This window comes from Aquarana catesbeiana, linkage group LG10 (assembly GCF_042186555.1).
Source record: "Aquarana catesbeiana isolate 2022-GZ linkage group LG10, ASM4218655v1, whole genome shotgun sequence".
In the NCBI taxonomy this organism is placed as follows: domain Eukaryota; kingdom Metazoa; phylum Chordata; class Amphibia; order Anura; family Ranidae; genus Aquarana; species Aquarana catesbeiana.
Window position 1 is genome coordinate 245,223,943 of NC_133333.1, and position 23,663 is coordinate 245,247,605.

At 44.6% G+C, this 23,663-nt stretch overlaps 2 protein-coding genes across 2 annotated transcripts; both read left to right on the top strand.

Moving 5' to 3' along the window:
* The first annotated feature begins 8,099 nt into the window (after positions 1-8,099).
* Positions 8,100-9,035, top strand: LOC141110174 (olfactory receptor 1f45-like). Its single transcript, XM_073601383.1, has one exon. The coding sequence runs from the start codon at positions 8,100-8,102 to the stop codon at positions 9,033-9,035; it is 936 nt and encodes a 311-aa protein (XP_073457484.1).
* Positions 9,036-21,701: 12,666 nt separating this feature from the next.
* LOC141109907 (olfactory receptor 1G1-like) lies at positions 21,702-22,664 on the top strand. Its single transcript, XM_073601159.1, has one exon. It carries the CDS (start codon positions 21,702-21,704, stop codon positions 22,662-22,664), a length of 963 nt encoding a protein of 320 aa, XP_073457260.1.
* Positions 22,665-23,663: the final 999 nt, after the last annotated feature.

The window sequence follows — 23,663 nt, forward strand, 5'->3', positions numbered from 1 at the left end:
GGACCTGAAACAGACCAAAAGACGTACAGGGCTCCTGTGCCAATTCGCACCAGAGCCGCTGCGGAGACGTGTGAACCGGCTCCATAGAGAGCCGGCCACAGTCTCCTGCTATGCAAATTGGATGCAGGGAAGCCCGCATCAAATTCACAATAGTGTGAACCCAGCCTTAAAGAGGAAGTAAAGCCTCTGAAAAAAAAAATACACCCTGCAAGACAAAGGCAGGAATTATTAACCTGAGATCAAAGCCCCCGCATCGGCCCTCGTTCGCCTCCTCCGACGGCGCCATCTATCCCGGAGTGACTTCCGGGTATCGCGGCTCTGGCCATGCGCCGTAGACATCAGTGCCTCTATTTCTGCAAATATCTCCTTTTAGGTTTGGGAGATATTTCTTGCACCTACAGGTAAGCCTTAATCTAGGCTTACCTGTAGGTTAAAGTGGTTGTAATGGGTTTACAACCACTTTAAATTGCTACATGCGTCTTATGCAGACCTGAAAATGCGTATATATTTTTAAACATGAATGTTTGCAGTTCGTCTACAATTACACCAGTTTAGCTGTAATAGTCAGCACTTAATGGAGTCCTTCGCATTTATTATTGAATAATTATTTTGTTCTTTTTTGGATTCCAAACTAAATGTGGATGATATTTATATATATTTAAATTATATTATGTATCTACTTAATTTTATATTAACTAATTGTAAATTTGAAAAAAGACCATTTACAGTAGTAAGTTTATTTCAGTACAGTTAGTTATGTAATAAATTAATTCCCGGTGCTTTCTGTTAATATTTATTTTCTTTCTATAACACACGAGGGCTGTACCAAAATTAATGCAAAAGTGGACATAACTTTTTTAAGTTATAGGTCATTTATATTTCAGATTTTGGTAGAGTAATGCTGGCCATACACGGTTCGAATTTCGTAAGAATTTTCTTTTGAAAATCATATGAAAGAATTTTCGTATGAATTTCGCACCATTAGTGGGCTGCAGCAATGGCCGATTTTCGTGCGGCAATCAAATTTTAGGAATCGGACATGTTGGAAATTTTTAGAAAAACGAACGATTTTCTAATCAATGATGGGAGAATCGTGCGAGAAATGTAATAAGAAAAGAAAATTTACGGAGAGAAAAGAAGATTCCCAGGCACGAAAATTCTTTTCTGTAGCGGTGAAATTGAAGGCTTGGTCGGCCGAATTTCGAAAATCAATGATGGCATCATCGGATCACAAAAAAAGAACATTCTGATTTTAAAAGGAAAATTCGTTCGAAATTCGACCGTGTATGGCCTGAATAACTCTTCCTCTATAGTAAGAAAAAGACATTGGAGAAACAAATCCCATTGCTCCACAATATTGGACTTTTCCAGTACAACCCAAGGCAGATAAAAACTATTTGAAAAAATACAAATTTATTTAAATTTTTTTTTAAGATGCACAGTATCTGATAAAAAGACCAAAACATAAATATAACTGAACACCACCCGGGACCAGAACTAGATCCCTGCCATAATAATATTGACCATCCAATTGTTATAACAGTGACATCTATAATGCCCCGTACACACGATCGGACTTTCCGACAACAAAACCGTGGAATTTTGTTCAAAGGTTGTTGGCTCCAAACTTGTCTTGCATACACGCGGTCACACAAATGTCGGCCAACAATTACGAACGTAGTGACGTACTAGACTTACTATGTGGTTTTTCAGCTCTTTAGCGCCACCCTTTGGGCTCCTTCTGCTAATTTCATGTTAGTAGAAGTTTGGTCAGTGTTGATTCGTGCTTTTCTTTTTGCGTTTTTCATTTAGCACTATTATTATTATTCTTGATATCACTTGAAAAAAAGCCTTGGAAAATTTGTTTGCAATAACTCCATCAACATCACCAGCAAAGTAGATTCATTATTATCCCAATAAAGAAGAAGAGAATTGTGCGCTGCATTTGGAGATTTCATAATTTGCCGCGTCACGAATGTTAATTCTCCATTACGAACGCTAGTTTACAAGACCGACCGCTTCTGCTTCTGAGCATGCGTGGACTTTTGTGCGATGGACTTGTTTACACGCGAACGGAAAGTCCGACAACAAAAATTTGTTGGCGGAAAATTTGAGAACCTGCTAGCCAACATTTGTTGGTGGAAAGTCCGACAAAAAATGTTTGATGGAGCATACACACGGTCAGACTTTCCGCCAACAAGCTCACATCCAACATTTGTTGTCAGAAAATCCAATTGTGTGTACGGGGCATAAGAGTGTCTGGCAAGGTACATTTCACGAGTTTCTCATCTACGCATTTCTTCAGGACATATGGTGATACACTGGATATTAATCAAAGAATACACTATGCCTATATTATGTGTACATCATTCTATATATATGTATGAATTATTTTATTGTATATGAAATCAATACTCCTTTACTATGTGTTATATGCTTTACAATCAATAAATATTTCATCATGCAATTTATAGATGGTTTACTTTACCTCCACTACCCAATTGCTTCATTTTAAAGTCCCAACTTCCTATTCATTTATTATCGAAAACCGGGATGGAGGAACACTATTGTTCCTCATTTAAAGTCCCAAAACCCCCTCATTTAACTCTAAAGAATACATCTTACCATCAGTTTCATACTGACAAACTTTCTTTGTTTCTTGTTCAATATATATATATATACAGTGGGGGGGAACAAGTATTTGATACACTGCCGATTTTGCAGGTTTTCCTACTTACAAAGCATGTTGAGGTCTGTTATTTTTATCATAGGTGCTCTTCAAACGTGAGAGACAGAATCTAAAACAAAAATCCGGAAAATCACATTGTATGATTTAAAAAAAATGAGTTTGCATTTTATTGCATAATCATTTCCTTACCAACCATTAAGAATTCCGGCTCTCACAGACCTGTTATTTTTTCTTTAAAAAGCCCCCCTGTTCTCCACTCATTACCTGTATTAACTGCACCTGTTTGAACTCGTTACCTGTATAAAAGACACCTGTCCACACACTCAATCAAACAGACTCCAACCTCTCCACAATGGCCAAGACCAGAGAGCTGTGTAAGGACATCAGGGATAAAATTGTAGACCTGCACAAGGCTGGGATGGGCTACAGGAAAATAGGCATGCAGCTTGGTGAGAAGGCAACAACTGTTGGCGCAATTATTAGAAAATGGAAGAGGTTCAAGATGACAGTCAATCTCTCTCGGTCTGGGGCTCCATGCAAGATCTCACCTTGTGGGACATCAATGATCATGAGGAAGGTGAGGGATCAGCCCAGAAATACACGGCAGGGCCTGGTCAATGACCTGAAGAGAGCTGGGACTACAGTCTCAAAGAAAACCATTATTAACACACTACGCCGTCATGGATTCAAATCCCGCAGCGCATGCAAGGTCCCCCTGCTCAAGTCAGCGCATGTCCAGGCCCGTCTGAAGTTTGCCAATGACCATCTGGATGATCCAGAGGAGGAATGGGAAAAGGTCATGTGGTCTGATGAGACAAAAATAGAGCTTTTTGGTCTAAACTCCACTCGCCGTGAAGGATGAGTACAACCCCAAGAACACCATCCCAATCCTGAAGCATGGAGGTGGAAACATATATCTTTGAGGCTGCTTTACTGCAAAGGGGACAGGACGACTGCACTGTATTGAGGGGAGGATGAATGGGACCATCAGTAAGAGCATTGAAGATGGGTCGTGGCTGGGTCTTACAGCATGACAATGACCCGAAACACACAGTCAGGGCAACTAAGGAGTGGCTCCGTCCGTAAGAAGCATCTCAAGGTCCTGGAGTGGCCTAGCCAGTCTCCAGACCTGAACCCAATAGAAAATCTTTGGAGGGAGCCGAAAGTCCTTCTTGGCCAGCGACAGCCCCGAAACCTGAAGGATCTGGAGAAGGTCTGTATGGAGGAGTGGGCCAAATCCCTGCTGCAGCGTGTGCAAACCTGGTCAAGAACTACAGGAAACGTATGATCTCTGGAATTGTAAACAAAGGTTTCTGTACCAAATATTAAGTTCTGTTTTCCCGATGTATCAAATACTTATGTCATGCAATAAAATGCAAATTAATTACTTAAAAAATCATACAATATGATTTTCTGGATTTTTGTTTTAGATTCCGTCTCTCACAGTTGAAGAGTACCTATGATAAAAATTACAGACCTCTACATGCTTTGTAAGTAGGAAATCCTGCAAAATCGGCAGTGTATCAAATACTTGTTCTCCCCACTGTATATATACACTGTATAACCAAAAGTATTGAGACAGCTGCCTTTACACGCACATGAACTTTAATGGCATCCCAGTCTTAGTCCGTAAGGTTCAATATGGAGTTGGCCCTCTCTTTGCAGCTATAACAGCTTTAACTCTTCTGGGAAGGCTGTCCACAAGGTTTAGGAGTGTGTCTATGGGAATGTTTGATCATTCTTCCAGAAGAGCATTTGTGAGGTCAGGCACTGATGTTGGGCGAGAAGGCCTGACTCTCAGTCTCCGCTCTAATTCCTCCCAAAGGTGTTCTATCGGTTGAGGTCAGGACTCTGTGCACGCCAGTCAAGTTCCTCCACCCCAACTTGCTCATCCATGTCTTTATGAACCTATGGAGCTCTATTTGTGGGAAAAAATTAAATAGATTTCATTTGGGAACAGCATTGAATGACCACGCAATTACCAGGTAAAGTAGCACAATACTGAAAAGCAAAAATGCCCTCGTCATGAAGGGGGTAAAACTTTCTGGAGGTCAAGTGGTTAAAAAGATGTACAGCATCTCATAAAAAGACCAAAAACATACAGTACAGCCACAAGAAAATAACCTCAACTGCATCCATTGCCTCCCCAAACACCAACCTATTCATATCTGGTAAAAGACAGCATACAGTTGAGTGTAATTATTACATTATACTTACCTCCAATTGTCATTCCCATCAATAATCCCCCCCATCTTTCTCACCCATTCACCATTAAAACATTTCACAGAAGCTCTTTTTTTCACTTGACCTCATTTTTAAGTGTTGTTGGCCCCTTGTGAGGACTGGTAGTCTTTCTATCCATCCTGCTGACCACCATCCAGCTGTGGCATCCACCTGGAGCTGGCAGGATTTGCCAGCAGCCAGTACACTCCCCATCTGGGAACTGAATTTTCTCCCCTCCACTTCCTTGGATGGTGATTGATGTTCAAAACATCTCCAGGCAAGCCTCCCAGATGATTGTTTGCCCCTTATACACTCTGAGGTCACTGGTAACGTTTACTACCGTTTATTTTAAACTTTGACTGTTCAACCATTTTTTAACTTTATGGAATAAATAGCATTGTTTATGCATACAGTGCTACGTTGGAATTTATTTGATCGTTCTTTCAGAGCGCTGCATTTTTTCCTTGACTGTTGCATCTTTTTCCATGCTGTGCTGGCTGCACTGGGCCTGATCCACTTATCTGATTACTCCTCATCAGAGCACTCTACTTGGCCCCTAGACTCGCAGCAATCCAGGTGTTCTGTGTTTATAATGTTTATAATGGTATAGACTTTTTTTTAAATCCACTCTGTAGATCACATCAAAGCCATTGTCTCCAGGGCTCTATTCCAAGCTGGGAAAGTCTTTTTACAGTATTGGAAATTGGAGCAACCACCAACCCATCAGGAATGGATTCATCATATGGGACATACCCTATGCCTTGTGCATATTATTTTAAAACATAGAGGGTAGGATATGTGCAATCTGTTTTGGTCAGAATGTCCGGCGCGTCCTTAACAACCGCCGACTCATCAGATGTCAGCGGGCTTCCCTGCTGAGAGCCAAAATGTAAACAAAAGAATTGCCAGCAATAGGAAATGAATTTTTAAAAAACAGCGTGCCCGCCCCCAATCCTTACCAGGCCCACGCTAAAATTAAGAAAGAAAAAATGCATGGGATCCCCCCAAAATCCATACCAGACCCTTATCCGCATGAATGCCCCCTATTGAACCAGACAACATGCCCTCAACATGGGAGGGTGCAACCCCACCCCCTTGGGATGTCACTGACATAGCTTGCCTCGGTCAGTGACGTCACAAGGGAGCGGGGTCACCAGCTGGGGTCTCCGCCTCTTACCTATTTAAGAAATGTCAGACAGAGGAGCAAACAGTCGGCGGGGAGCCTTCGATGAGGCCGAACATTTTTTTTTTTGGGCCCAGCAATGCAGCGGGTGGCATGATTGATGATGGATCTACATCGGGGAACATTTTATTTATTTATTTATTTTAATTAAAAAATTGACAAAAGCTTGTATAGTGTCTTTATTCACTATTTTGGTGAATGGGAAGGGTACGATGTACCCCATGCTCATTCACATGGGGGGGGGATGGGGTCCTCCTTTGTTAGAGGGGGCTTCCAGATTCCGATAAGCCCCCCCCGCAGACCCTCACAACCACTCCCCAGGGTCGTGGGGAAGAGGTCATTGTCCCCATCAACAATGGGAACAAAATGCTTTGGGGTTGGGGGGCAGAGCCCTCCCTGCCCCAAAGCACTCCCCCCATGTTAAGGGCATGTGGCCTGGTATGGTTCAGGAGGGGGGGCGATCACTTATCCACCCCTCTCTTTCCTGGCCTGCCGGGCTGCATGCTTGGATAAGGGTCTGGAATTGATTTTAGGGGGGCCCACGCCATTTTCTTTTTCCATTTGGTGTGGGGTTCCCCTTAGTATCCATACCAGACCCGAAGGAGTTCATCTTTAAGCATGGAAGGGCCAAGAAGAACCCATGTTGGACTGTGATTATAGCATCAGTTGACCTTAATCTGGTCCTGAATGACACCTCAGTGAAGTATTAATTTCAGCCTGTGCCTGTGCATATTTACTAAAACTGGAACATGCAGAATCTGGTGCAGCTGTCCATGGCAGCCAATCAGCTTCTAACTTCAGCTTGTTCAATTAAGCTTTGGCCAAAAAACCTGGAAGCTGATTGGTTTCTATGCAAAGCTGCACCAGATGTATTTTGATACAAAAGGTGTTTAATGGTGTGTGGCAGAGCGTTGCCCTGCCAGGGTTTAGAAGCGATTTTGACTCAGAATTCTTAACCTGGCGAGGGGCTCCAGGGGGTTTGCTTTATTGCAGAGGAAACTGGCTTTTCAGTTTCCTCGTTGTTTTCTAAAGTCCATTTTGGGACCTGGAGCCTGGAGATTTCAAAGTGATAGCCAGCATGCTAATTGGTCAGGTGTGTGCTGGGCTTTTGATAATGACCTGACCATGGTTCTGGGCTCCACCCAGGCAGACAGGAGGTCTGGCCCAGGAGTCAGGAGAGCTCCAACTAGAAACAAAGTGGGAGCCAGTGCAGCAAGTGGCTGCTAGTTGTGTGCACTGCGCACCAAGTTGGTCAGTGAACAGTCAAGGGCCTGAAGTGTAAGGCCAGAGCGGCAGTGCTGCAAGCAGTGACGGCCCGTCAATAAGGGGCGCACCGGCGCTGCTCCCCCCATCCATGCATTCGGCCCCCTTCAAAGAAGGGTGGTCTCTGGGTGCAGAGCACTGTGCTCCGAGCCCACCCAGTTGTGTGACAATCACTATTCACTATTTTCACACCGAATCGCTTTTCCGCCAATCAGGAAGCGGGTTATGAGACCTATTTCCTGATTGGCCAAAACGCCAGGCGATCCTAGGGGACGTCTAGGAGGAGGAGGAGAGAGGAGAGCGGAGAGCACGGCCGGAGGAGAAGACCGACCGACTGGCACTTGGACAGGGGACGGAGCGGAGATCGGAGTCCTCCTGGGCAGGTAAGGAGGCCGTCCGTCTCAGGGAACTGCCTCGTCTCCTGCCGGGGGGTGGCATGAGTTTGCCGCTCCCTCCCCCGAATTATCAGGCACCAGCCGCCGCTGGATGCAAGTTCAAGCCAGAAGGGCTCAAGGTTATTTATGTTAAAGGAGAAAGAATGCAGAATACCCCTGCAAAGGAAACTCATGTTTGTGTTTGCTGAACTTTCTTTTAATAAAAATGGGCAAGAAAAGCCCTAAACAAAAAAAAGCCCTTGAAAAGTGAGTGGTGATGTCCTTAAAAGTTCTACATTTGATGCTAGTTCTCACAAGTGTTATTGATTTCCTTCTCACAATCTTCCTATAGGGTTTGGGTGAGTACATGGCAGCCACAAACAAAACTTCCTTGGATGTCTTTACCTTACTGGGGTTTCCAGAAGAGCACATACTATTATCACTTTTAATTGGTCTAATCTACACAATAACTGTTCTAGGAAATCTCTCTGTTTTTGGCATTGTTCAAGTGGACAGTCACCTCCAGTCACCAATGTATTTTTTCCTGGCTTGCCTATCTTTATTAGATGTCTGTTATTCTTCGGTTACTCTCCCAGCCATGTTGGCTAATGCCATAACAGGCAACAAGAAGATTTCCTTCAATAGGTGTCTTACACAACTCTATTTCTTTGTCTGCTTTGGAGGAACAGAATGTCTTTTCCTAGCTGTCATGGCTTATGACCGATACGTGGCCATTTGTAACCCGCTCCACTACATCACTGCAATTAATAAGAAGGTCTGTTTAAACTTTGTGGTGGCATGCTGGTTCAGCGGATCAGTGAATGCTGTATTTCACACCATGATGACCTGGAAACTAACTTTTTGTGGTGCCCGACATATCAGGCACTACTTTTGTGATGTTCTTCCACTGTTACATGCCGCTTGCAGTGATACATACAACAGTCAGGTGCTATTACATGTTGTTACATTTTTTCTTGGGATAACGCCATTCATTCTTGTTACAAATTCATACATCCGTATAATTTCCACCATACTGAAAATCCGCTCAACCGCAGGAAGGTGGAAGGTCTTCTCCACATGTTCATCCCACCTCATTGTTGTAACAGTGTTTTATTTTACTTCTATCTTCAACTATAATGGTCCAAACTCTGGAGATTCCTTTGTCTTTGTCCAAGTAGCTTCTCTTCTGTACAGTATTGTTCCCCCATTCCTGAACCCAGTTGTTTACTGTCTGAGAAATAACGAGGTGAAGAGAGCCTTGAGGGATGTTCTTACTAAATTATACATCTTATTTAAAGAATAATTCCACACAACTCTGGAAGTAGTTTAGAGTATTAAGCAAATGAGTTAAGATATATGGAAATTCTAGTGACGAAACCCACCAAAGGTTCTATATTGCCATGTCTGTATCTTCCACTTAAAAGCCAGTTGAGGGAACAAATTGTAGTATCAAAGCATATTCAAAGCCAAAACATTTTATTACCTTTGGATAAATGTGGAATGGTTAGAATCCAATTAGGGTTTTGTTGCCGTCTTTCTCCCAAGGGGATAGTCACCTTCTCTATTGGTACAAATTCTGGATGGACCCTCTGCACACTGCTATACACCCTTTCCAGCAAACTATGCAATAAAAAACAGAGGTTTTTAGTTCACACATACAGTATTTCAATACATGCTTAAGCTGTGCAACTGTGTCAAATAATCGCTTTTATGGCCAGTCCTACACTGCTTTGCCACTGCAAATGCTACAGTGGACACCATGCTAACATGGGGCATAAAGACACAAGGTGGGGGAGAGCTACTAGATTCAGGTCTGGTCACTGACCTGCGTTACAACAGAGAAAAGATATACCTGTGCTCAATTATACCTTCTCTTTTGGTTCTGGTGACAATTGTCTCCTGGTACACAAAGTTATGGGAAATCCAAAATGTTTGAGTTTTCACCAAAACAGGAGGTAAGGTTAAATCTTCCATTAGAGACACCCATTCCTTATGGGTTGGTGATTGTTGAAAGAAGACATCCCCTTAGTTTGGAAAGATCTCCTCTGGTTCCAAAAGTCTTTTCCACATGCTTAGCCCATCTGATGGTTGTCATATTCTTTTTTACAACCAATTTCTTCCATTTCAATAGTCCAAAATCTGGAGATTCTTTTAGGCAAAGTAGGAATCTTGTTTATTTTATGTTGCAGTCTGCCTCCGTTGCTGAATCCTGTTACTGTACCTACTGCCTTAGGAACTAAGTGTAGATGGCTTGTAGAAAAGCATTTGGGAAAAGCTAAAAGTCAAAAAAGACATCTTGACCTCAGCAAACATTTTTGCTAATATAAAAACAGAAAATTGTTAACCTGTAAAATTTGCATTTCTAAAAATGTAAAGATGAGAATGTAGCAATAGACATGTGCAATTCGTTTCTTTCCGAATTAGTTTTTATATGAAATTCGACAAATTTGTTAATTCGGAAATATTTGAATTAACGAAACTCATTTAACTAATGTACCACCATGAGGGCTGCTAATTGACTCTATACCCCACTGGCTACCCCGACTCTGCAGATCCTCTCTTACGTCTGATACCTTGGTTTCCATTCTGCAATGTGATGTTAGCAATACGAAACTCGCACAATATTGCTGAACCACTCAGAAAGGTTTACTGAGATAAGTAATGGAACACAATAAAGAACATGAATAAACACAAGTTATGATTGACAATAGTTAACACTTTATGCACATATACAGAACATATAACCTTTTAATCACCTTTAAGGGGTATATGTGAACAGATGCACAGAGGGATAAATACTCAATATCTTCAAAACATATATTAAATACCTTCCCACTGAGGCCTCCACACACAGACCAAAATGCAGTCTATAAACTTTACATTCAACAACACAGTGTAAAATTAAGCATCTACACAAATGGCTCACCCTAGGCTATAATTCAGAGATCAACCTGCGAGTAGAGCAGCAATGCCCAGCAAAAGAAAAAGGCAGTGAAAGTTCTTCAACTCCAGATATCCTCAGCTAGCCTGATGGTTAAACTGCAGTATATTGTTGTAATTTGTAATCCACAGAGACAAAGGAAAAGAAATGACCGTAGAACAAAAGATGTACTGATGATTGCTTAACTGAAGAAATTTCACCACTTGTAGATTCCTCTTTACATGTGAGTGCAATGCAGTACTGACCTTACAGCGCAGGGGAGAAATACAAGGCCCCAAAGTCCAGCTGTATGATGCCTGTGAAGAAGTAGATTCACCTCCTTGGAACTACAAGTCTCACCAGCAGTCTGTAGAAAGAACTCACTCAGCAATACTGTAATCTCTACTGAAATGGGCAGGTGCCCTCTCACCACAATAGACCCCAATTTCTGTGAGGCTCCGTCCAGAATCCCCTCCTGGTTTCTCTGTCTGGTGAAGATGGCGCCGCCATGCCGTGCTGCAACTCCCGATGGACTGAAGAGCAGGTGGCTTCAAGTTGCTCTGAAGCGCAGGCCGGTCCGCTTGCTAGAATAGCAGGGCTGTCCTCCAAGATCTCTCCGAGGCGGGCGATCTGGCTCTCTGCTGTATAGGCCGCAGTCTCTCACTCCTGGTCACACACAGACCTGCTGCTGGCAGGTGTTAAATGGTGTCCAGAGAGGCTGAAAGCAGGCCGCGCCTGTCCTTTTATCACTCATCTCAGCAGGCAGCTCTGCGCGCTTTGCATTGTCTGTCCTGTAGTTCAGGGCTGATCCAGCCAACAGATTCATTTTCTCCTCCAAACTACATCTCCCACAATATTTTGCTGCATTCCTTCTCAAGGAGTAAGAAAAACATCCTAACAGAGTCCAGCAGACACTAGGGGGAGCCAAACCCATTTGCAAACAACAACGAACTGTTCAACTATAATGTCTATAGTAGCAAACCCCTGGCTACACACTCCCCCCACTTGAACTCTTTGGTCCCCTTAGATATAAAGAATACCCACTTCAGCTTGCTAAGAAAGAAGGAATGAACTATTAGTGTTTTTTTTTTAACCACAATCTAAATCTAGCAAATACTGACACCCATCTATACACACTATCAGTTAGCTTAAAATCAGTCTTTGAACAGGCCAGGGCAATTGCCATGTCCCACTCATTGATGTCAGAGGTTAGAGCAGAGTTGCCCCCTACCCAATTAACAGTGGGAGGTGTAGCATCAGGAGCTGATCTGCGAATGGTATGAATAAGCTCTTCAGAGCTCTCTCCCAGTGTGTCATAAGTGAGTCTCTTGGGAGGGTGCTGTCAGAAACCATGAACCAGACCGAGACAGAAGTACAGTAAAATCACACTTGTTTATTAATAAAAATAAAAAGGTAAATAGAGTAAGCGAAGTCAAAGCATAGCCAGAGTCCAGTAACCGGATTGGGTAGTCAGCCAAGCCAGAGTTCAGTAACAAGATAGGATAATCAGCCAAGCCAGAGTTCAGTAACCAGATCAGGTAATCAGCCAGGCCAGAAGTCAGGGATCCAAGTAGAGGAACAGCAAGCAGGATAATGAGCCAGAAGGGATGTCAGCAAGCTAGTCTTTAAACAGGAATGCAGGAGATGGTTTCTTGTGATGTGACCAAGGCGAAGGTAGAAATGAAGTGATCTGGACAGCTTTAAGTAGGCAGGTCAGACGAGCAGGATCAGGAACAGCTGGGTAACTGTGGAGAAAGATGAGAGCTGGCATTTAGCTGACAGCTGAGCGACCAGCTCAGAGAAGAAAGAGCTGAGCCAACCCTGACAGTACCCCCTCCTCAACGACCCCTCCCCCTCAGAGGACCCTCGGGCTTGAGGGGAAAACAACCATGGAAATCGCAGAGGAGGGCAGGGGCATGTACGTCCGAGGATGAGACCCAGGAGCGTTCCTCCGGACCGTACCCCTTCCAATGCACCAGGTACTGTATGTACCCACGAAACCTACAGGAGTCAACAATTTATTGTACCTCATACTCCTCATGGTTCTCAACCTGTATAGGGTAAGGACGTGGCACCGAGGTGGTAAAGCGGTTGCAGACCAATGGTTTCAATAAGAAAACATGAAACACATTTGAGATGCACATACTAGGAGGAAGGTCCAATGCGTAAGCCACTGGGTTAATCCTGCGAAGGATACGGAAAGGTCCAATAAACCAAGGTGTGAACTTCAATGAGGGAACACAAAGTCGGAGGTTGAGAGATGCCAGCCAGACCCTGTCCCCAACCTGGTAGGAAGGCGCAGGCAAGCGTCTGCAGTCAGCATGGAATCTGTACTTATCATAAGCATGACGCAAAGCCTCCTGGACTTGTGCCCAAGTGGAACGAAGACCATGGAGATGCTCCTCTAGCACAGGAATACTCTGCGGAACAAGCGAGTCAGGCAACATGGAAGTTTGGAAACCATAATTTGCCATAAATGGAGACAATCGGGAGGCTGAATTCAAGGCACTGTTGTGAGCAAACTCTGCCCATGGTAATAGATCTGACCAGTTGTTATGATGGTCAGAAATATAGCAATGTAGGAATTGCTCCAAGGACTGATTGGCTCACTCTGCGGCCCCATTAGACTGCGGGTGATACGCAGAGGAAAAAGCAAGCTGAATTCCCAACTGTGCTCAAAAGGCTCGCCAGAAACGGGAGACAAACTGACTGCCCCTGTCCGAGAAAATCACCTTGGGTAGTCCATGTAAGCGAAATATCTCCCGAGCAAAAATGGAAACCAGTTCCTTAGAAGTAGGTAACTTCTTAAGTGGAATACAATGACACATCTTTGAGAACCGGTCAACCACCATAAGGATAACAGTGTTGCCTTGGGAGTTGGGCAACTCCACAATGAAATCCACAGACAGGTGGGTCCAGGGCCTCTCTCCATTGGGTATGGGTTGTAGGAGGCCCACTGGAAGGTGTCGTGGAGTCTTACTCTGAGCACACAAGGAACAGGCAGCTACAAAGGCAGTTACATCAGCACGTAGACTAGGCCACCAGAATTGTTGGGAAATGGCCCAAACGAGTTGATTCCTCCCAGGGTTGCCAGCTGCCTTGGGAGAATGGTAAGTCTGGAGCACGGCAGTATGGAGACACTCTGGGACAAAGCAGCGGTCACAAGGTTTCTCAGGAGGAGCACCGACCTGAGCAGCAAGAATTTTGTCACCCAAAGGAGAAGTAAGTCTGGTGCGAACCGTAGCCAGAATACAATCAGGAGGAACCGGAACCGACTCCAACTTGGAAGTGGAGGAAAATTGTCGTGACAAGACTTCAGCCCTTACATTCTTAGTACCGGGTAAGAATGAGACAATGTAATTGAAACTTGACAAGAAAAGAGCCCATTGCGCCCTTCTGGGAGAGAGGCGTTTAGCCTCAGACAAGAATGTGAGATTCTTATGGTCAGTAAGAATGAGAACCGCCACAGGGGTACCTTCAAGGAGATGTCTCCATTCTTTCAGGGCTAAAATGATCGCCAACAGCTCTCTGTCACTAATCTCATAATTGCACTCCGTAGGTGACAATTTCTTGGAAAAGTAGCCACAAGGATGCATAGCACTCCCAGAGGTGGGACGTTGAGACAGAAGGGCACCAACACCAGTCTCAGAAGCATCAACCTCAAGGATAAAAGATAACGTAGGATCAGGATGTGCCAACACAGGAGCAGAAACAAAGGCAGCCTTGAGACTCTCAAAGACCTTAATGGACTCCGGAGACCAACTCTGTGGGTTATCGTCCCTTCTGGTCATATCAGTCAGGGGCTTGACCAGAGTCGAGAAGTTACGAATAAACTTCCAATAATAGTTGGCAAAACCCAGGAAACGCTTCAGAGGACGTAAACCCACGGGTCGAGGCCACTGTAGGACTGCCGAAAGTTTCTTTGGGTCCATCGAAAAACCAGCAGTGGAAATTACATAGCCCAGGAATTTAACCTGTTCACGATGGAACTCGCACTTCTCCAGTTTACAATTGTTCTCTCTTAGTTTCTGAAGCACACGACAGACATCTGTGTGGTGGCTCCCCAGGGACATGGAAAATATGAGGATATCATCGAGATAAACCACCACACATAACTGCAACAAATCTCAGGAGGACATCGTTAATAAATTCCTGGAAAACTGCCGGGGCGTTACAAAGGCCAAAAGGCATTACAAGGTACTCATAATGGCCTGTTCTGGTATTAAACGCAGTTTTCCACTAGTCGCCCTCCTTAATCCTCACGAGATTGTAAGCCCCTCTCAAATCAAGCTTCGTGAAAACCGTTACTCCCTTGAGGAGGTCAAATAACTCAGTAATCAATGAAATCGTGTAGGCATTCTTAATCGTGAAACGATTGAGACCCCTATAGTCAATACAAAGTCTCAGTTCACCGCTCTTCTTCTTTACAAAGAAGAAACCGGCACCAGCAGGAGACGAGAATTTGCGGTTGAAACCTCGAGAAAGTGCGTCTGCAACATACTCCTCCATGGCTTTATCCTCCAAGACCGACAAAGGGTAAACCCGGCCACGAGGGGGTATGGCACCAGGTTGAAGGTCAATTGCGCAATCATACGGCGGGTGTGGAGGCAAACCACCGGCTTGACCTTTGTCAAAGACATCGCTAAAATCACGGTACTCCTCTGGCAGGGAGGAGAGTGAAGAGGTGCACAGGACCTTGGCTACCTTCTGGAAGCATGTCTCACTGCATTGTGGTGACTAGGACAGAACCTCAGCACAGAACCAATCAAAAGAGGTGTTGTGCCTCTGTAACCAAGGATAACCAATAACCAGCGGAAACTTAGGTGAGGAAATAACTTGGAATTGGATTATCTCATGGTGAAGAGCCCCTACGGCCATGGACAATGGAACCGTCTCATTAGTCACATGGGTAGGCTGTAGAGGTCTCCCGTCAAGAGCCTCAATGATAAGTGGAGTGTCACGCAACTGCAGTGGAATTGTGCTTTGATACAAAGGCAGCATCAATGAACAGGCCTGCAGCCGCAGAGTCTATTAGAGCCTGTATCACGATAGACAACTTAGCCCAAGAAAGGGTGACCGAAACCAGGGGCTTATCCTTCTGGATAACTGGGGACGACACAACGCCAGTTAAGGTCTGTCCATGACAGGACCTCAAGGTTCGGGTGTTTCCAGGACGGGTAGGACAAGACTTCAAAAAGTGACCTGCCTGGCCACAATAAAGGCACAATCTCTCCCTCCTCCTAAAGGTTCTCTCATCCGCAGAGAGACGCGTGAAGCCCAAGTGCATGGGTTCATCTTCACGGACCGACTCAGTACCAGGAGACATGGGAGGTGACGGAGGCACGGGTGGGACTGCGAAGCTCGAAGGCAAACGTACAGGAGGCTTCCGCAAGTGCTCCTTAAAAGAAAGTTTTTCTCTGAGTCTGGAGTCAATGAGGATGGCAAACGAGATCAAGCTCTCCAGCTCAGTGGGTATATCTCGGGCTGCTATCTCATCCTTGATGGAATCCGAGAGACCATGAGAAAAAGCAGCCACGAGGGCCTCATTGTTCCAAGCAACCTCTGCTCCCAGAGTACGGAATTCAATGGCGTAGTATGCAACAGTTCTCGTACTCTGTTTGATGGACATGAGGCACTTGGCAGCAGAAGCGGAGCTCGTGGGAACGTCAAATACCCTTTTAAAGGAGGCCACAAAATCAGGGTAACTCAAGACAACAGGTTTTTTCATCTCCCATAGAGGATTAGCCCAGGCCAGGGCTCTCTCAGAAAGCAAAGATATCACAAACCCTACTTTGCTTCTGTCCGTGGGAAACGCCTGGGGCAGCATCTCAAAGTATATCTCAACTTGGTTGAGAAACCCTCTGCATTGAACTGGATCGCCCCCAAATCGCTGGGGAAGCGGGGCGGAACCAGACATACCTCTTATAGATGTAATATTCAAGGCGGGTGCCTGCACAGAGACTGAAGCAGCAGCAAGGACGGCCTGCAACTCAGGTTGTACCGGAGCAGCCACAGTGGGGGATTCCAGGTGGGCCGTGCGACTCAGGAGGTTTGTAACGCCATGGCAAACAGATCCAAGCGGTGATCTTGCTCATCCAATCTGGAAAAAATATGACCAACAAGTGGATTGACTGTATCTTCTGAATTCATGGCCTTCGCCTACTGTCAGAAACCATGAACCAGACCGAGACAGAAGTACAGTAAAATCACACTTGTTTATTAATAAAAATAAAAAGGTAAATAGAGTAAGCGTAGTCAAAGCATAGCCAGAGTCCAGTAACCGGATCGGGCAGTCAGCCAAGCCAGAGTTCAGTAACCAGATTGGGTAATCAGCCAAGCCAGAAGTCAGGGATCCAAGTAGAGGAACAGCAAGCAGGATAAGGAGCCAGAAGGGATGTCAGCAAAGCCAGTCTTTAAACAGGAACGCATGAGATGGTTTCTTGTGATGTGACCAAGTCGAAGGCAGGAATGCAGTGAGCTGGAAATCTTTAAGTAGGTGGGACTGATGAGCAGATCCACAACAGCTGGTTAACTGTGGAGAGAGATGAGAGCTGGCAATTAGCCGGCCAGCTCAGAGAAGGAAGGGCTGCGCCAGCCCTGACAGATGGTTCACCAACATCAAGGATTGGTAATAGTTCACTAGAGAAGTCTATCAGGTCCCTTGTCTCTTGTTCAGAGACAACTCCTTTGGCCTTGGTTCTCTCCACAACCTCAAAAGGTGGTAATATCTTGAATTCTGGTCCAAGGGACCTACGGGTCATCTTATTTGTCTCCATTGAGGTATCATCCTAGGTGTTTCCTTTGGCTGTTGAGGTACCATCCTAGCTGTTTCCTTTGGCTGCTGTGGTACCACTTTAATAGCTTCCATCTCTTTTTCCATCCTCTTCAAAGGGCTGGTTATTGAGCTGTCTTCGGCAGACCACAACCAGAAAGGCACATTCACCATCTCATCCTCCTCCTCCTCTTCTACTTCAATCCTCCTTCTTCCTGGTGAGGACACTGGACTAGAAACTCGGGAACACACGTCATATCAGCTACAGTCAACATTTCATTTTGTGAGCGTGTTCGAGGTGGAGTTGGCTTTGGGAGAGGCTGTAGAGGTGCTTGAGGCACCCTCACTGTGTCTGATAATGGTAACAAGTGATTTCTGTGCCACATCTTCAACGGTCCCTTCTCTCCATCAGGTCTGATCTGATACACAGGTAGGCCAGGAAGTTGTTTACACACAACATAGGGCTGTGGCCTCCAACGATCCGCCAGCTTATGTTTTCTTGATACCCCTAGATTCTTCAGTAACACTCAGTCACCTGGTTGCAAGTCCTGTATCTTTACTTTCAGATCAAAGTTTTGTTTATTCCGAGATTCCCTGGTAGAAGCATGTTCCATAGCTTTCTCATAGGCTTGTCGTAAGTTCCTCCGTAATCTGTCTACATAGCCCTTATGCGACCTTAAAGGGGTGTCGTCAAGGGAAGTGCCAAAAGCCAGAACAGCAGGAAGACGAGCTTCTCTCCCAAACATAAGGCGTTAGGGGGAGTAACCAGTAGCATCACTCTCCGTGCTATTGTAAGCATGCACCATTGCTGCTATATGATTACCCCAATGCTGTTTCTTCTCTGGGGACAGAGCTCCCAACATGTTTAGCAAAGTCTGATTGAATTGTTCAGGTTGAGGGTCTCCTTGAGGGTGATATGGTGTAGTACGAGACTTCTTGATACCCAATAGGGCACACAACTGATGGACTAGTTGACTCTTAAAGTCTCTTCCTTGGTCTGAATGGATTCTCACGGGAAACCCATAGTGCACGAAAAACTTCTCCACGAGCACCTTTGCCACAGTGCTGGACTTCTGATCTTTAGTAGGATAGGCCTGTGCATAGCAGGTGAAGTGATTGGTCACAATCAAGATGCTGTTTCTTCCCCAGTGACCCAGTGATCTTACTTCAGACTAAGATCAAGATGTAAGTTAAGGGATTGTTGTCAGTCTTGACAATGAATTCAGCTCCATACAGATAGTCTCTCAACTTATCCACCACAGTCCACTTGAGTGCCAAAAATTCCAATTTATGGATGGGGTAATTCTTCTCCGATGGGGTAAGGCTCTTACTCACATGAGCCACGGGTCTCAATCCTCCATTTTGTTCCTGATATAGTACTCCTCCCAATCCTTCTCTACTGGAGTCCACATGCAGCTCATAGGGCAGGCCAGGGTCAGCGTAGGCAAAAACCGGGGCCTCTGTAAGACTCTTCTTGAACTGCCAAAACGCTTTTTCACATGGAGAGGTCCATTGACTTTGGACAGAATTTCCTCTCTTGCGAGCACCACTCTTCTTGGCTCTGGCTCCATCTTCTTCTTCTCCCGTAACCACTTACAAAAGCTCATTAAGGTGCCGAGCAATTTTGGTGAAGTTGGCCACAAATTGTCGGTAATAGGAGCAGAATCCCAGGAAAGATCTCAACTCGGTTACAGTTCTTGGTCTGGGCCAGGTAGTGACAGCCTCCAGCTTCTGTGGATCTGTAGCGACTCCTCCTGCAGAAACAACATGGCCCAAATAGGTAACAGAGGTTCTATAGAACTGACATTTTTCCAGTAACAACTTCAGTCCTTCCTCATGGAAGCCGGAGAATACCTTTTCTAGTCGAGTTTCGCGTTCTTCAAGTGTCCTTCCAAATACGATGATGTCATCCAAATACACGAGTACCTCCACGAGATTCAGGTCTCCTACTGTCCTTTCCATCAGACGTTGGAAGGTTGCAGGAGCCCCCGACAGGCCCTGAGGCGTCCGACTAAACTTGTAGAATCCTAACGGGCAAATAAATGCCGTTTTCTCCCGATCTTCCAGGTGCATGGAAATCTGGTAATACCCACTTTTCAAGTCAAGCACACTAAACCACTTAGCTCCAGTGAAGCACTGCAAAGTATCTTCGATACGGGGTGTGGTGTACTGGTCTGGAATGGTGCGTCAGTTCAAGGTCCGGTAATCGATACACATGGGTAGCGACCCATTTTTCTTCCTTACTACCATGATGGGGGATGCATAAGGACTCCGAGACTCCTGAATGACTCCTGACTAGGGATGAGCCCGATGTTTGAGTCGAACGTAAGTACGACTCAAACATCGGGTGTCCACCTGTTCGCCCAACAGCGAACAATTTCAAATTCGAAAGCTTTAAACCTTTAAAAGTCTATGGGAGAAATCAAAAGTGCTAATTTTAAAGGCTTATATGCATGGTATTGTCATAAAAAGTGTTTGGGGACCTAGGCCCTGCCCCAGGGGACATGTATCAATGCAAAAGAAAGTTTTTAAAACGGACGTTTTTTTCGGGAGTAGTGATTTTAATAATCCTTAAAGTGAAACAATAAAAGTGAAATATTCCTTTAAATTTTGTACCTGGGGGTGTCTATAGTATGCCTGTAAAGTGGCGCATTTTTCCCGTGTTTAGAACAGTCCCTGCACAAAATGACATTTCTAAAGGAAAAAAAGTCATTTAAAGTACTCGCGGCTATAATGAATTGACGGTCCCGGCAATACAGATAAAAGAAGTCATTAAAAAAAATGGCATGGGATCCCCCCAGTCCATTACCAGTCTGGTATGAATATTAAGGGGAACCCCCGAACCAAAATTTAAAAAAAAATGGCGTGGGGGTCCCCCCAAAAATCCATACCACATCCTTATCCGAGCACGCAACCTGGCAGGCCGCAGGAAAAGAGGGGGGGATGAGAGAGAGCACCCCCCCTCCTGAACCGTACCAGGCCACATGCCCTCAACATGGGGAGGGTGCTTTGGGTGTCAGAGGGGGTGGGGCCACCTGGTTACGTAAACGGCTGTCCCTGTCCCCCTTTGACGCCCTGGGAAAGCCATGGGGAAGTACCCATGCATCAGAGGGGGGCGGGGTCACTTGGGAATTTCACCGTGTGGCCCCGCTCTCAGTTATAAAAGACCTGTCACCTGCGAGGATGCGTCATATGGCGGGTGCCTCCATGGAGGCGGGTCGGTTGCGGCTTTTTCTTTTTCTTTTCCGTCGGCGGCCTGAGAGAAGAAGATGAATGGACTTTGTGGGACATTTTTATTTTTAAATTTTTTAATAAAGGACTTGTCCCAAGCCGTGACTTGTCATTTGTACCATTTTGACACTTTTTTTGTGAAATGGTAGGGGTACATTTGTACCCCGTTACCATTTCACACAGGGTGGGAGGTCAGGATCTGAGGCACCCTTGTTAAAGGGGGCTTCCAGACTCCGATAAGCCCCCCACCTGCAGACCCCCACAACCGCCGGGCAAGGATTGTGGGGATGAGGCCCTTGTCCCCATCAACATGGGGACAAGGTGCTTTGGGGGGCTACCTGGGGACAAGTATGGGATAACTGGTTAGCCACGCCTGGTTTATCACCTCTTGACCTAGTATTGAATAGACTTCTGTGACCTGCAGTTTGACTGAAGTTGTAATTTTATTCATGCTGGATTGCTCAGAGAGTTGTGTCATTTCTTTTTTTGGTGACCATGCCATGCCTATCTAGTAGGCTTTTTTTAAATTTGATGTTTTAATCTTGTTTGCATTTATTGGTGCAAACTTGCTGTAGAAAATTGTAATAAAATTTACCTGATTTAAAAAAAAAAAAAAACACTTTGTAAATTATTGCACTGCATAATTTCAAACACTGGCACAGAAAAAAGACTTTCGATTCAAATATCCATTTGGTTTGGGAAATTATACACACAATTTCAATCGTACATTTAATAGTCCAAAAGGGAGCAAATAAGAGATGCTCATTGTTAGGGATAACAAACACTTTAATGGAATAAAAACACGGATTCCTCTAAGGACTTACAGGATCCATGGGCACAGCTGCAGGCGGTCGGCAAGGGATTTTTAATTGATGGTATTTTCAACTATATATATAACATCTAGTGAATCGTAATGGATTTAATGGAATTGTTTTCTTCATTATTCACTTATTTTGCATATATAAGGAATATAGCTTATCTAACGGTGCCTATCCTTTAATAACCACAGTACTCCTAGTAAGGTTCCTATATCCTGGCATTCAGGAATGACTATGATGAACAGGAGTATTGTGACAGAATTTATTCTCCTTGGATTTACAGACCTTGTTTCTATCCAAGTCATTCTATTTTATACATTTCTTGTAATTTATGTGCTAACCCTAACAGGAAATGTAGCCATCATTGCTACAACTTCGTTCAGCCTGGAGCTCCATTCTCCCATGTACTTCTTCCTTACCAATTTATCTTTACTTGAGATATTTTATATCTCAGTCACCGTTCCAAAAATGCTTCTAAATATTCTTCTCAACACTAATTCTATCTCCTTCGTTGCCTGTGTTGTTCAGACGTATTTATTTATAGCTCTTGGTAGCATTGAATGCTCCTTGCTTGCCGTTATGGCTTATGACCGGTATTTAGCTGTCTGCCACCCCCTGCATTATGTGACCGTCATGGACCGTCCTACTCGTCTTGTTTTAGCCTTTAGCTCTTGGATCAGTGGGTTCATAAACTCTATGGTCCACACCACCTGTACCTTCCACCACAATTTCTGTTCCTCTAAGGTCATAAACCAGTTCTTTTGTGACATCCGACCCTTGTTGAGTTTGGCTTGTGATGACACGCTATCTACTGAGATAGTACTCACTGTTGTTGGTGGAGGATATGGCGTTGGCTCTTTTATTTTGACTCTGATATCTTATATCCACATTATTTCCACCATACTGAAGATCAGGTCTAGGAAAGGACAGCAGAAAGCCTTTTCCACCTGTGCCTCTCATCTGGTTGTTGTCTCCTTGTTTTATGGCACTTCACTATTCGCATATCCTAGACGTAGCTCAACACAAACCACAGACCAGCAGAAAATAGCCCCAGTGATTTACGCGGTGGTTACACCAACGCTCAATCCATTCATTTATACGATGAGGAACAAAGAGTTTAAGACCGCGCTAAGAAAAATGATTGGGAGAAAGCTGCCTAAAGTTACTTTGTTCACACATGGTCATTTATAGGTGACTGCAAATAGAAGCCATAGAAGTCAGTTTACTCAATACAGAATCTTTCATCATGGATAGATGCTGGTGGGTTTAATCAGCCACTGGTGGTTAGATCTTCTTGATTTTTATTTTTTTATGCATTAGGGATTAAGCATTAATAACCGTAATTAACCACTTGCCGACTGTACACTTTTACCCCCCCTTGCCCAGGCCAATTTTCAGCTTTCAGCCCTGTCGCACTTTGAATGACAATTGCACGGTCATGCTACACTGTACCCAAATGACATTTTTTTCATTTTGTTCACACAAATAGAGCTTTCTTTTGGTTGTATTTAACCACTACTGGGTTTTTTATTTTTTGCCAAACAAACAAAAAAAGACCCTAAATTTAGAAAAAAAAAACAAAACAGTTTTCATAGTTTGCTATAAAATTTTGCAAACAGGTAATTTTTCTCCTTCACTAATGTGCGCTGATGAGGCTGCACTGATGGGCACCGATAGGCACTGATAGGCTGCACTGATGGGCACTGATAAGCTTAACTGATGGGCACTGATAGGCTGCACTGATGGGCACTGATAAGCTGCACTGATGGGCACTGATAGGCTGCACTGATGGGCACTGATAAGGCGGCACTGATGGGCACTGATTAGGCTGTGAAGGGCGCTGATGAGGTGGCACTGGTGGGCACTGATAGGTGGCATTGATAGCTTGCACTGATGGGTGGCACTGATGGGCACTTATGGACGGCACTGAAGGCCACTGATAGGTGGCACTAATAGGTAGTATTGATAGGTTGCACTGATGGGCACTGATAGATGGCACCGATGGGCACTGGTAGGTGACACTGATAGGTAGCACTGATCGGCACTGATAGATGGCACTGGTGGGCATTGATAGGTGGCACTGGTGGGCATTGGTAGGTGGCAATAGTTGGCACTGATTTTTTTTTTCTCCTCATGCTGTCAGTGTGAAGAAAAAAAAAATAGCCGATTATCGCTGATGAGGCTGCACTG

What these genes read in the sequence shown, in the direction of transcription:
- LOC141110174 (XM_073601383.1), top strand. Translation starts at nt 8,100, where the DNA reads ATGGCAGCCACAAACAAAACTTCCTTGGATGTCTTTACCTTACTGGGG.
- LOC141109907 (XM_073601159.1), top strand. Translation starts at nt 21,702, where the DNA reads ATGACTATGATGAACAGGAGTATTGTGACAGAATTTATTCTCCTTGGA.